This window comes from Brassica napus, chromosome A1 (assembly GCF_020379485.1).
Source record: "Brassica napus cultivar Da-Ae chromosome A1, Da-Ae, whole genome shotgun sequence".
Classification (NCBI taxonomy): Eukaryota; Viridiplantae; Streptophyta; class Magnoliopsida; order Brassicales; family Brassicaceae; genus Brassica; species Brassica napus.
In genome coordinates this window covers 4,992,062-5,005,888 of record NC_063434.1, presented here as the reverse complement: position 1 = coordinate 5,005,888, position 13,827 = coordinate 4,992,062, and the positions used below count along the sequence as shown (strand labels likewise).

The window sequence follows — 13,827 nt, the reverse complement described above, 5'->3', positions numbered from 1 at the left end:
TATTTATAGTATTATTTTACCGACCTCTTATATTTAATTCTCAGAATAAAATAGCCTAGCCGCACGTATGATAAAATAAATGTTGTTTAAATAAACTATTTACAGCTGGTTAAAGCCCTGTTCTATGCTACGTACTATATTTTCTAGTTAAGCAAAACTAGATTAACATAAATGCAATGACAAAAAGAAACTTAACATATATGCTAATTACTTTTATACATTGGACAGTGAAGAAAAGCATCGATCATTACGAATATCTCTCATTAATAGGTGAAAATTACAAAAGTGGAAGAGCAAAATCGTTTCTTGTACCGGTGATTAAAGAATCGTGAAAACCGGTTCTGGAGAACTCTAAGGTTGTTTTGAAAGATCGCAGAAGAGAGCGGAAGCGGAATTAGGGTTCTGGTTATGGCAAGGAGATGAACCGGAAGGAGGTACGAATCCTTTGGGAAGCATAACAGAAAACGTATCCGGTCGGACCGGTCGGTTAAAACCGTTACTGTTTTTCTTGGTCATCATCTTGAAGTAGTTGGCACGGTGACGAAGACCACGGCGACGAATGCTATGGCGGTAGTAGTAGTAGTGGTGGTTGTAACGAAGACGACGGTGCTGATCACGTTGCCGCGGGTTCAAGATAAACGGCGTCATTTTCTTGATGTAGACGAGTTGGTGCGGTGATTCGTCGCCGTTGAGATAGGTTTCTGTCTTTTGTGTAGATACTCTTGTTTCTTGATTCGATAATGATGACGATGATGATGATGGCGATGATGGTAATGATGATGATGATGGTGAGATAGGGAAGACGAGAATGAGAATGAGAGAGATGATGAAGCATTTGACAAGGTTGTGTTTCATCAAAACATCCATTGCGATTGAGAAAGAGAGGGAGTAGGGCTTTTGGTTTGATAGAGAGAGAGAGAGAGAGTAAAGATGAAACAAAAAGATGTGAGCGAGGCAACTATAACAAATCTTTTTTTTTTTTTTTTTTTTTTTGGCTCAACTACTACTTTTCATTCATCCCATAATGTTTGGAACTACAGTAGACAAATCTGTCTCAAACACAGATTTTAACCAAACTGGCACAATAGAATAAAGCTTAGGGACATGATTCTGTAGTGAAAAAGCCTCCTTTGCTATCCTATCTGCTGCTTTATTACTCTCTCTTGGATAATACTCGAGCCTGTAGCCAGCGTTCCCAGTGAGACAGCTTTGTATTTCCATAATGATTGGCTTGAGGTTTGGCCATATTTCTTGAGTTCCTGCAATCATTTTGACAATCAAGAGTGCATCTGTCTCAAAAATCACCTGCTTGTATCCTAGGCTGCGCATGGAGTGCATTGCCCATTTGATTCCTTCTGCTTCTGTTTCTGCTGGTGATCTCAGTCCCTGGACGCTTTTCATGCCCGCCCAGAGCAGTCTGCCATGTTCATTCCTACTTATCCAGCCCACTCCATTTTGATGTCGATCTTTCTGCCATGCTCCATCTGAGTTGCATTTTATCCAGCTAGTGGGTGGTGGTTTCCATCGATGGTGTTGACTGCTGCGGGGGGCTGTATTGGCTACAGTTTTTTCTTCCTCCTTTCTTTTCAACCATTCCTCCAAATCCTCTCTTGCTTTACTGACTGTGCTTGGCGCTGTATAGTCTATTCCTTTAAAGAGGAACTCATTTCGGTTTTTCCATATTCTCCATAGCAGCCAAGGAACGAGATCATCATACTCCTTTTCAGTAGGATCTTGATGCTCCAGGTTCATCACACGGGCCAGGTTTGCGTAGAGAGAGTCTGACAATACTCCGTTTGGTGGAGCGTGAATTGGGGACATAGCCCAAATCAACCGAGCATATGGGCATGTGAAGAGTATATGATTGATCGTCTCATCTTCCATAGCGCATCTTCCACAGCTGCCATCTTTTGCTATATGTCTGTTCCTCATGTTTGCAGCTGCAGGTAATGAGTCACTGAGACATTTCCACAGGAAGTGGTGAACTTTAGGGCTTGTATTCATCTTCCATAACCGCTGAAAGAGGCCGTCGAGGCTTGGTTGGTCCACTATCTTGTCGCTCTGGTCTGGTTTATTTATGCTTTGCTGCACCCAATACCCAGATTTGACGGTATAGTGGCCGGTCTTTGTGTATTCCCAGTAGTAGGTGTCCTCTCCGTGGCTCCCTTGTATATTTGTAGCAAGAATTTGCTCTTGGTATGGCGTCTAATTAAGACAAATCTTGGTATGGCGTCTAATTAATTCGTTTACTTATTCGATATTTATTAATTTTAGTATGATTTTTGATTGCGTATTATTTGGAAATTAGTTGGGCTTTCTGTTGGTCTCAGGCCCATTATTAATAATAGTTTTCTGGTTTCTTCATTTAGTTTTTGATTTGTTACTTGATGAGAATCTTTGTTTTTTGAACACACTTGATGAGAATCTTTGTTACTCTGATGGGATTAAGATGCCAATTTTTTTTGTTCTCTAGATTATTCTTTGATGATCTAATTTTTATATAACACTGGATTACAAAATTACATCAATGATAAAAGAACAGGCCATACTCTCCATCTTTATGGAAGGGCTAATTAACATTCATAATACAAGTCACGTCAAGAGTCTATGCTTTCAAGCTCACTGATGTAAAAATACAGATGATCACCATCTCTAATGACATTTACATCATCAATCTCTGCGTTTTCAGCACTGGTGACCATTGTAAAGCTTCTATCTCCAAATTTTTCACCTACATAATATTGCGGTTTTGTTTAATTAATTTGAGGAGCTTTTTTTTATGGAGAAGTATTCTTTTGTTCTTCACACGCTCACTTGTTTATTAGAACATTAAGAGTTGAATTTCTTACCTGCAAGTCTCATAAGATCTTCCATGGAAGCAGGTAAGATTATGAGCTTCGACAAATCTTTCCCCTGCGACTTCAAGTGGATGGTAACTCTCCTATCTTCCGGCTTAGCAGCTTCTTGTTTACTGAATTTGCAATATGGATATGTTTCCGGTGAATGAAACTTAAATGAAGTGAGATCTGCATGAGAACAACTCTTCCCATTAATATCTTTGTTTTCTTTTCCCCCTTCTTCTATCTCAACCCTATGTTCTTGAGTTCTTCTGGTTGACTCCAAATCAATACTCTCTGAATCATTTATTTGTAAATATTTGTGCCCCTTTCCTTGACCACTGGTGTTACCTTCTCCTCTCTTTGGACCACCACTAAGCCACTTCTGGAGGAGGAAGTCTGGTTGGCTGTTTGCATCATCAATTGCTATTGACTGTTGCCCTCTAAGTTTCTGAAAATTTCATCATGATAAAATGAGTTCAATATTGTGTGAAAACACCTAACATAAACTCAGTTTCTATTAGTTTCATCTTTGCTTACTTACCATGAAAAGGTTGTTCATTATGATACGTCCATCTTCAACATGAGCTCTCATAGCACTCATGAGAGATTTTTTGCTTACACGTAGTATTTGAGATAGTTCAGTTGTCCTAACTGTGAAAGGCTGTGGTGTAGAGCATAAAACAGCAATCTCTCCAAATGCATCCCCAACTACTGCTTTTCCTTGAACCTACATGAATGTAACGATTCTGGTTATTGTTACTTATTTGATCATAAAAAGATTCTTTTTGGTTAAATATTTTGTCCACGTACCTGATTTTCACCGTCAATGTAAGCAGTAAAATCCTGCATAATCACCACCAGAGAGAGAGAGAGAGAGTAAAAGATGTTAGAAGGTAACTTAAACTTTTCTTTATGTTTCAAAATAAAGTTACTCACCACTGCCCCTGAGACTAGAATGTAAAGGTCAGTAGGAGCTTCGTTCTGTAGAATCACATCTTCTCTAGGTGGGAAGTACTCAGCATCAATATCTGAAACCTTGGTCGGAAAAAGGTAAACAGAGTTGGTAACTTTGTGGGACAAAAGATTCAAGAAAGATAAAGAGTTTACAAATGAGTGTTTTACCAACTGAAAGAGGAAGTTGCGAGAAACTCCTTCAAAGAGGTACACTTTCTGAAGGATATGGAGGAAAAGATAGTTTGCAATGCTTGACCGGATCGCTTTAGGCAGACCATTCAAAGTCTCCTGCTGTTTCAGACCTTCTGTCTTGAACTTCAAGCAAATGTGTGATAACATCTGGTCTTGTATGTTTGGTGGGAGTTGGTTTCTTGATGCAAACTCCGAAGCAGCTCTAACAGTATCTCTCTGTTGAATCATCTTTTCTTATTAGTTTTAACTGAACATACGACGCGAAAGTCGAAAGAAAGTGAGTGAAACTTACAAAGGTTCTGGTGCGGCTAGTCCAGTGAACAACTAGGTTGGTCATGTTACCAATCAGGTAAGATGTGAATCCCAAGTTGAATAGCATGTAAAAGACATCAAACAACATTTCTCTTGGATTCTCAGCATGTAAGTCTCCATATCCTGTTGTTGTTAATGTTGTAATTGACCAGTAGAGAGCAGTTACATATCTGCTCCAAAGGCTTGCCTCCTTGAAATTTGGGTACACAGCTCCTATCCATGTTTTTGTTGGATCAGGATATTGTTCTGCTATGAGGTAGTTGAAGCATCCAGCACAATGCACTGCAAAGAGTGTAACCTAATATATAGACAAGTATATAGTTGTAAGTTTCTTGTTAAAGAAGAAAAGAACAGAGCTTTCATCTGTTTTTGAGACTTACTGAAATGAGCTTTGTGCAACGTGTCCAGAAGTAGTTGAAGCGGATGTCTTTCTCAAGCCTGAAGCAAAGGAACAATGAGGGAGAGAGAGAGAGAGAGAATAAGAACTCTGAATCCTATTTCGCAAAGCAGAGAAGATTTGCTCAATGGCTGTGAAAACAGACATGAGTAAAGCATATGACAGGCTAGAATGGGAGTTTATCCAACTCGTCCTTGAAAGATTGGGATTCCATCCGACATGGATAGAGTGGATAATGGAATGTGTCTCTTCAGTTACCTACGCCTTCCTCATCAACGGCTCGCCTAGAGGAAGAGTTAAACCGAGCCGGGGTATCCGTCAAGGAGATCCCCTCTCACCATACTTGTTCATTCTGTGTGGGGAAGTACTCTCGGGGTTGTGTAACAGAGCACAAATAGAGGGAGAGATGATGGGTGTCCGAGTGGCACGAGGCAGTCCGCAAGTGAACCACCTTCTCTTCGCGGACGACACTATGTTCTTTACTAGAGCAAATGCGGAAAGCGCAACAGCCCTCAAGCGGATCCTACAGCGGTATGAAACCGCCTCAGGACAGTGCATTAACACTGATAAATCGTCAGTCACTTTCTCCCGTAAAGCACCAGCATCACTGAAATCAAGCATGAAGAATATCTTGAGCATTCAAAAAGAGGGAGGGGTCGGAAAGTACCTTGGTTTGCCCGAGAGCTTTGGACGGAAGAAAAAAGATTTATTCTCGTCAATCATTGACAGAATTGTGGTGAAAGCAAAGGGGTGGTCGAATAAATATCTTACGACAGCGGGGAAGATGGTGATGCTCCAAAGTGTCCTATCTCCCATCCCATCTCACGCGATGTCTTGCTTTAAACTGCCTGTCTCACTATGTAAGCGCATTCAATCAGCTTTAACTGGTTTTTGGTGGGGTGATAAAGATGGGAAGAGGAAAATGGCATGGGTCTCTTGGGAGAAAATGACACAACCAAAGTCTGAAGGAGGCCTCGGTTTCAAAGATTTCCAGAGCTTCAATGATGCGTTCTTGGCAAAACTAAGTTGGAGATTAATTCACAACCCGACTTGTCTCCTGAGCAGAGTCCTGATGGGAAAATACTTTCCGGAGACCTCGTTCCTACAGGCTACACACAAATCAGTGGAATCTCATGGCTGGCAAGGACTCTTGATTGGCAGAGACCTCATTCTGAGCAATGCAGGCTGGGCAGTCGGTAATGGGAAATCTATACTCCTATGGAGTGATCCATGGCTGAGCTGCTCGACTCAGACTAGGCCAATGGGCCCACCTCCAATGACCCAGCTAAACCTCACGGTTGACTGCCTTCTCAGACGAGTTAGCTCACTGTTTGCTTATGTTTTAGTATTGAAAATGAACCTTGCAAACAGTGAGCTAACTCGTCTGAGACGCCAGAGCCTGAGCATGCTAAGAACTCTGAATCCTATTTCGCTTCCATTGTAGTTGAAGAGAAGACTCAGTGACTGGAATGGAGCTGTGGAGCAGACATCAAAGGCAAACCAAGTAGAAAGGTACCTGAAAAATATATGAGAATATAAGATAAAGTAATATAGAGGTTTTATCCATTTATGGGCAATTAGTTTTGTTAACAAATTATGAAACGTCTGCTTACTTTTAAACACACAAAACCTTACTAGTCTTGTGTAGATATTCTCACCTTATAGCTATTTTCTTAGGATTGTCGACAAGAAGATAAGAGTGGCTGTCTAGATAGGCAACGAAGAAGGTGAGAACAATGTCAATAGCAAAGAAGCCATTGACAATGTTGTCTACTATGAATAGTGCGTCTTTCTTGTAGGTAATGAATGCAAACTCAAAAGGACAAATCCAAGCTGAGTAAATGACAAGAATGACCAGCCACATCTCCCATGCCCTGAATCAAACGTCAAGCGACAATTTCAAGAAAACAGCAAAACAAAAGAAATATACACAAAAGAAGTGTGTCTAAAGATGATAAACACACCTGAAACGTGGATCAAAAGGAGAGATTATGTGTTTGCGAAGCTTGGTTGATTGGTTAATTCTTGCTCCAAGAGATGGCAAGAGATCAGCAGAGAGGAAACTGCTGTGTTTTCTTGCGTCCATATTGTATTCTTCGACGCAGAATCTTTCAAAGAAGTTTCTAGTGCAAGAGATTGACATCTTCTTTGTTTTGAAGTTTTGAGGGTTTTCTCTTCAGCAAGGTAGTTATAAATATAGTGAGGAAACTTGTGACAAGTATCACAAGCTAACGAACTTTTTTTTTTTCTCTCTCTCACGTTGGTTCTGACCTTTACTACATCAACTTGACCTGACCCATGTCTTAACGTTTTCTGAAAAAGAGATTAAAAAAACGAATTTTTATTTTGCAGGGAAAGGTGGTTTAACTACTTTACACAGACTCAGTGCACCATTAATGCTGCAAGAACCCACAAGAAGGCTTACACAAGAAATGATTATGAATGTGAAATTATAAGAACGGAGTAGTGTTGGTACGTTTGGAGGAAGAAAAGTTAACAAGTACTATATATTTAAGTGGCAGACATTGAGATTTTACAGCAAAAATGCTTTGGAGTTTCTTCTTTTGACAGGAAGTAAAGATTTGAAAATTTGAGAGAAGTAGGAGAAGGAGAAAGAGGACGCAATCTTGTTAATGGAGTTTCTACTTGATGAGATTGTGACTATGGTGGAATATCCATTTACTTAGCAATTGGAGGCCAATATATATACATACATACAGGAATCAAGAAATGGACCAGGTAAGGGAAAAAAGATGGTCAGAATAGAATTTTTATGGCCGAAAAAGATAAAAATACAAATGCTAGTAGTATTCGTTAAGTATCTAATAAAATACTTTACTCTGTGCATTTTCAAACACTTCTTTTAGTTGATTACTCTTGGTAACATGTTGAACGGTTTACAGGGTGAGGGACTAACCACAGAAGAAGACAAGTTCTAAAGATTCTCTTACATGGGCAGCTCATGTGTAATGATGACAAGTGGACCAGTGACAGGTTCCCACATCAGTGATTTCTTGCTTTTGACTCAGGTTAGTCATAAGCATCGATTAAACTTTTTACTTCTAGATTTATGCTTTGATATAGAATTTTATTTTTTTATTAGAAAATAAATCCCTAATTACGCGTAAACATCTAATCATGCAATAGACACACAAAAAAAACATCTAATCAGAGAATCTGACACGACATGTAAAGAACAAATACGCTAATTTAGATATTAAAAGCAGGCTACGAACTCTGTTTCACATTAGAGATTATATAGTGGAAACAGAATGAAGCAGCAACAATCAAATCATGTAGTTCAGTGATAATGTTTTCTCAATTAAGGAAATTTTCCAAAATAATATTTATAATAATCATCGTTTATTTTTTAAAAATTATATATTATTTTCTTGCAAATTGCTTTTGAGTTTCATCCAATTCTATTATAGTGTTAGTTTATATAGTTAAATTATGTGATACAGATACATACTTCAATAAAATACATAAAGAATTCAGATATGTTTCACATGATACTGATTGCATTCTCTGAAAAACTATTTGCTGTTTTGTCTTTATTTAATAAGCAATATAGACAATTTTGTTTCCGGATATATTCGTGTTCGTGTTGTTGTTGTGATTTTTCTTCGTTTTAATTCTAAAAATCTTACAACAAAATAAACTATTTTGTATCTGGCTAGTTGGCTGTGCGATTAAAATATTTTTGATGGGTTACCCAAACTTGGTTTCAAATGTTTGATACGACTTAACAAAAACCTTCATGGTTCAAATGACTTAGTTCTTCACTAGCTAAGCCTTTCTGCTGTTCAACTAGCTAATTAATTATCGTTAAGGGATATAAATCCACTCACTAACCACTCTGTCAAGACTCTGTTAAATCTTGCACATGCAAAAAGTGGCATTGGGTCCAAGTTCTTCAATAATTTTTGTCGTTACTTTTCAAATGGGAAACACAGTCTTGGAGTCAGAACCCAGATTAGGTGACATAGCATTTGAGTGAGAAATCCTTAAATCTAAACGATATTTTCTACAGATATAACCGGCACGGCGGCTTCTTAATTTAAACCCCCCCCCCCCCCCCCCCCCCCCCCCCCCCCCCAAATTATTAGTTTTAGCTTTGTGATATCAAATAATAACACAATTTTTTCGTACTTCAGTTTGTTTCATATTATCTAAAAGGATATCTGATTAAAATCCCTTTACATTTCCGTTTTGGCCTCGTAGTTTTACTGGCTTATTTTACGATAAATCATTGTTGTCATAATTAGAGTAACGTAGCATCCATATACAGGTTTATCGATGGAATATACCGAAATTATTCTCTTATCGTGATTCACCCCATGTGATTATGAAATTGACTCTGGTTAACACACGTATAAAAAAGAATAAATTGTAGTCAAGTATAGGGCTAGCTACGATCCAAATGACAGCTTTAGAAGCGGGTCGAACATACACGGTCCGGTTTCATGCATGGTCTGTCTGAACTTTGCGATTTTTGTCACGTGTGTTTTATAAGCTAGGCTTAACGTATTGCTTTCTCTCTCTTGTTCCACCTTTTCTGTATTTATTCCTATATTTTTCTTTTTAAAATGTTTATCTATAAGAAAGGTTCTATTAAAACATTGTTTGCAATCATCTTTTGACCTTTACATAATCTTTTGGACCAAATTAAATTGTATTCTTTTTTTATATCACCCAGTATTTATAACTCTCCTAATGTACATACTCAGGGTCTTCCATCGAGTGAACTTCAATGTCACGAGTTGGCGTGTAAGTTTTGAAGAGGTACTAACTCAATCTGCAATGGTTAGTACTCCTCCAACAGATTACAGACGGAAGCCTCAGAACTTCTCCATAATATAGAAAAAAGAAGTAAAATCATGTGGATGAGATGTATTATCATATGGATATTTGATTAGCCTAATTTAGAAATAAATACCCCTCAACTAATATGTCATATATTAACTTCAACTACATGTTTTTTTTGTTCGAACATGCAATTATGAGGAATCAGTTGATATTGCAAAACCTTTTATTGCATGCATGGAAATTGAGTTGTACAAATGCTTCTAGGATCCATCTATTGCACAGTCCTACCCTGTAGGTGCTTAAAAGGGGAAGTAAAATCCATGTATATGAATCAGAACTGTTTTTTTGCCTACAAACATCTATTATATATGAAACTAAAACAGTTCAGAGATTCAAAGCGGAGATACAAATCAGCATGTATCCTTGCCAAAGGAAGATTTCGCACACTGTAGGCTAATTTGTCTGTCTGAATGTTCATTGTGGAATATGCTGGAAAGTGAAATGAGGTAGAAATCCTTTTTATCTTTAAATTTTTTCTACAAGTCTAGAGAAATTCTACCACTCTGTTGGCATATACATTCACCAATTAAAAACAATCTATTGTAAATACTTGATAAATGATAACTATCGACTTGTTTTAGATTTCAACCTTTTAAAACACTAGCAACAAAAAGAAAAAGAAAGTAATTTTTTTTAACTAAGAAAAAAGGTAAGCAATTTACAAACTGTAGTAATCAAATTAATAATGTTTTTTTAACTAGAGAGTTGTATTCTTGAGGTCGTAAAAACAAACCATAAATCCATAATATAGTTTAACTAACCAAGTAGTGGTAGTCTAGTGACAATTTCTTGGGGTATGGTGTGTATCTACATCAGTAATGGGTTCAATTCCTCCTGGAAACTAAATCATTACTTTACTAGTCTGGGTTTGGATTTCGGTCCAAATGGTTTACATGGTGGATCGTAACAGATGATGGTCCACCATCTGGCATTAGTCGGAAGGTATTCCAAACTCAGGTTAGACAGTGTGATAGCCAGTCCACTCTTTATCACTAAATGTGTTCCTCTCAGAGCCGACCAGATCGGCCGATAGGGTATATAAAAAGAGAGTATATTTCATTAACTAAGAATAAAAAACCATTCTTAACATTTTACCAGAAAAAAAAAGAATAAGAAACCATTTAAATGAAAAGAAAATCATAGAAACATAAAAGGCAAAGAGAGAATCTTGGGGGTGGATCTTAGAAGATAAAGCCAAGAGGTAAAGTGGTCCTTGGGGACAATGATGAAGGGTGTCCTCACTGCCTTCAAAGCAGCTTCTATGTTAGGCCTTCATATTCACGTGGTCCGATTGGTTTCTTATATGTTCGTATAGCCAAGTTCATGCATGAGTATCTAACAAAACTTTGCCTGTTTTTTTTTAAATTCAGAAACTGAAAAGAGCTTTAACATGACAATATAATAACATTGTTCTTTTCATATTAATACATTTTAATTTTTATGAACTAGAGTACTAGAGATGATAGGCCTTGAAAACTAATATGTTGAGAACATTTACTTAATAAGTTATGAAATAGGCATATTTTTCCAGGTGTTATTTGTAAAATAAACTGACTTTTACTGTTTTTTTTTGTCATCAATCAAACTTTTATAAGAAATTACTCTGGTTCGATCAAGCTAGCTACTAGAGCCGGCCTCGGAGAACCATAACGTTTACATCTGAGAAGGTTTGAGCTCGTGATCGTCCTCCTTTTGCTAAGGAGTCCGCACGGACTTAAAAAAAATCGAGAAATATGAGAAAACACAGCATTTTGAAATCTTGCACCAAGAAGGTTAATGTCGTCCAACTCCGGGGCTAAGGCAGGCCACTCTGTTTCTTTCAGGATGACATTAATAAGATGTTGGCAATCGGATTCTAAGAGGACACGGTCAAAACCACGATCCCTCACTTCCTTCATCGCCCATATAGGAGTCCCTCTGCTTCTGACTGGATTGGTGTCGGTGAACGTTTAGTACACTTTTGTCCATGTAGGAGCACCTCGTCTGCTTCTAGTAGGATAAAGCCCATTCCCATCCACTCGTCGTTCTCTGACTAAGATCCATTGACTTGACAGGTGTATCGGTGTCCCATGCTTACTTGCATTGAAACCTGATGTCGTTGATCTACACTTGATTCTTCTTCTACCTCCAACTGTTCTCCAAGCTGGGCTACTAACTGACTTTTAGTGTTAATTGTGTTGACATGTTTCTGAATCTAAAACGATATAATATTAAAATGTGTTTAGAAAAGGCTTGTTTTTAACATCTGATTAGTTTCACGTGCATTTTAAACATAATTAAAAGATAACTGTAATAGAGAAAGTTAGAATAAGAGAATTGTTGTTTGAAATTGAAACAACTTCAATATATATATATATATTTTTTTTTTTTGAAAAAACTTCGATATTTATTTTATAGGGATTGTAGTTTAAAATACCTTCCATATTGATTTTAGTAGTATTTAAATATAATATAGTCACATTTACCACCGAAGATAATCTAGCACACTAGATATTTATGGTTTAGAGTTTTATGGATGATTATATTACGTACTCAGATATAATCCTGGATTCCGGTTATCAAAATTTAAAAGAAAAAGTACATTGGAAGGTTGGAACCGAGAAAAGGAAATGGGTTCACGAGTTCTCTAGTAATTTTAATGGAACCATTTGTGTTGTTCATCTGAGCTTTCTTTGTCAAAAAAGAAGAAAAAATGTTTTGATCATAAAAAGAATGCTTGACAGCTCGATTGCTTATTTTGGTGTAGCTTCAGAGTATTTGAATTTGTTTCTTGTTAGTCAAAAGTAAACGATTTTATCACACGACATTATAGAAAAATACTTTTTTTTTTGTAACACCAAGAAAAATACTTCAAAAACATTTTAGAAATAAGAACGAAACCGATCCACCAAAAAGGCTGCTAGAAAGTGAATGCTTATCTTGAGATAGAAAAATTCGAAAACAACATTTGCTACACCAATATGACAATATCTATTTACTTTTGAATATAAAATAATGAGGAATAAGATATTGTATTCTCAAGATCAATGCAGTACTTTTATATTGAACGGAACAAAACTAGTGTGAACTGCGTGTATGAAGATTGATTTTTAAGTTCTGTAAATTTTTAATTTTCATCTTAGGTCAGAAAATTTATGGAATGAAATGTTGTATATTTTATGATTATAGGAGAAGTTTATCTAAATCCATGTGGAACAAGGTGTACGTACACATTATGTAATCCTGGGTTTTCTTTTGAAATATTACTCATATGATTTTATCTCTATATATATTTCTAAAGAATATAATAAAATAGAAAAGGAAAAGAAAATGGTCGATGGAAAAGTGAAGAGATCAAAGTTGATTCTAGTGTTTGTTAGATAAAAGAGGTTTAAATGAAGTTGACTTTTTGAATTCAACGAAAACTGACTTGACATCGTAAATTGATTAGCTCGAATATTATAAGATATAATCTGTTTTTGTAATGATAAATGTATGGTTTCTTTCTCCTTATCATCAAAATTCTTTACGCCATAGTTGCGGAAGATCTTAAAATATGCCATTTCCATAAGTGGTTATCATTAAAAAGTGTGTATAGTATATGTCATATAAAATACTACAATTTTGTAATGCATTGGACAGCATAATTTCTCTTTTCTTTGTTCTCAAAAGGTAAATTCAGATTCTCTATTTATTATAGTTATTTTTGGTTAAATATTCCAATATTGATATTCAAGCAACCCGTAAAGCTAGAAATAACACATCTTCCGGAAACTTATATGAATAATTGAAAAATTAATTTCACTGCGTCTTTTTTTATTTGAATTTTCAAATAATTGTACTAACTCGTACATGATCAGAATCCACTGAAATTGTTTATATTCAAAACACATGTTCGTCGTGTAAACGAATAATGTCGTATTCATGCATGATTAAAGATTTAACACTTTATCAACAAATTTTTAACTGTTAAATACGTCTATGCTTTCTTTTATATATATATACACCCTTTTGATACTACTTTGATCAGGGAAGGTATTTTTGTTTGTCAGAGAGCTTATACATACTGATCTAGCTATTGATATACGTGGCAACTAACCAACAATACTGATGCAAACTATTAAAATGCAAACCAGTACTAAACATCTGTTTGACTATTTAATATTGTTGCCTAACTTTAGTAATTTTCAAAGATGTAAGAGTATTTCCAACTCATCTCTATATTTGCTTATAAAATATTATTTAGAAACAAATTTATTCCAATTCCTTTCTATTTTTTTCACT

The 13,827-nt window shown here is 36.4% G+C and overlaps 3 protein-coding genes across 3 annotated transcripts; all 3 read right to left on the bottom strand.

The window, feature by feature from the left end:
• Window positions 1-177: 177 nt before the first annotated feature.
• Window positions 178-1,651, bottom strand: LOC106382239. Its single transcript, XM_013822237.3, has one exon. It carries the CDS (start codon window positions 865-867, stop codon window positions 352-354), a length of 516 nt encoding a protein of 171 aa, XP_013677691.2. The 5' UTR covers window positions 868-1,651; the 3' UTR covers window positions 178-351.
• On the bottom strand, window positions 1,015-2,004 carry LOC106350430. The gene has a single exon (XM_013790315.2). It carries the CDS (start codon window positions 2,002-2,004, stop codon window positions 1,015-1,017), a length of 990 nt encoding a protein of 329 aa, XP_013645769.2.
• Window positions 2,005-2,474: 470 nt separating this feature from the next.
• On the bottom strand, window positions 2,475-7,646 carry LOC106423776 (potassium channel KAT2). Its single transcript, XM_048782295.1, has 11 exons — window positions 6,660-7,646; window positions 6,354-6,569; window positions 6,056-6,211; window positions 4,679-4,736; window positions 4,279-4,596; window positions 3,963-4,202; window positions 3,777-3,875; window positions 3,651-3,683; window positions 3,382-3,567; window positions 2,850-3,288; window positions 2,475-2,731 (listed from the first exon to the last, which is right to left on the bottom strand). The coding sequence occupies exons 1-11, from the start codon at window positions 6,836-6,838 to the stop codon at window positions 2,598-2,600; spliced, it is 2,058 nt and encodes a 685-aa protein (XP_048638252.1). The 5' UTR covers window positions 6,839-7,646; the 3' UTR covers window positions 2,475-2,597.
• Between the last annotated feature and the right edge of the window lie 6,181 nt (window positions 7,647-13,827).

Bases quoted from the DNA above. Each gene is read 5' to 3' on its own strand.
- LOC106423776 (XM_048782295.1), bottom strand. From the start codon at position 6,838: ATGTCAATCTCTTGCACTAGAAACTTCTTTGAAAGATTCTGCGTCGAA. The intron at 4,597-4,678 runs GTAAGTCTCAAA...TCTATATATTAG, and splicing joins GTTGCACAAAGCTCATTTCA to GTTACACTCTTTGCAGTGCA. The intron at 3,568-3,650 runs GTACGTGGACAA...ACATTCATGTAG, and splicing joins ACATTGACGGTGAAAATCAG to GTTCAAGGAAAAGCAGTAGT.
- LOC106382239 (XM_013822237.3), bottom strand. From the start codon at position 867: ATGGATGTTTTGATGAAACACAACCTTGTCAAATGCTTCATCATCTCT.
- LOC106350430 (XM_013790315.2), bottom strand. From the start codon at position 2,004: ATGAATACAAGCCCTAAAGTTCACCACTTCCTGTGGAAATGTCTCAGT.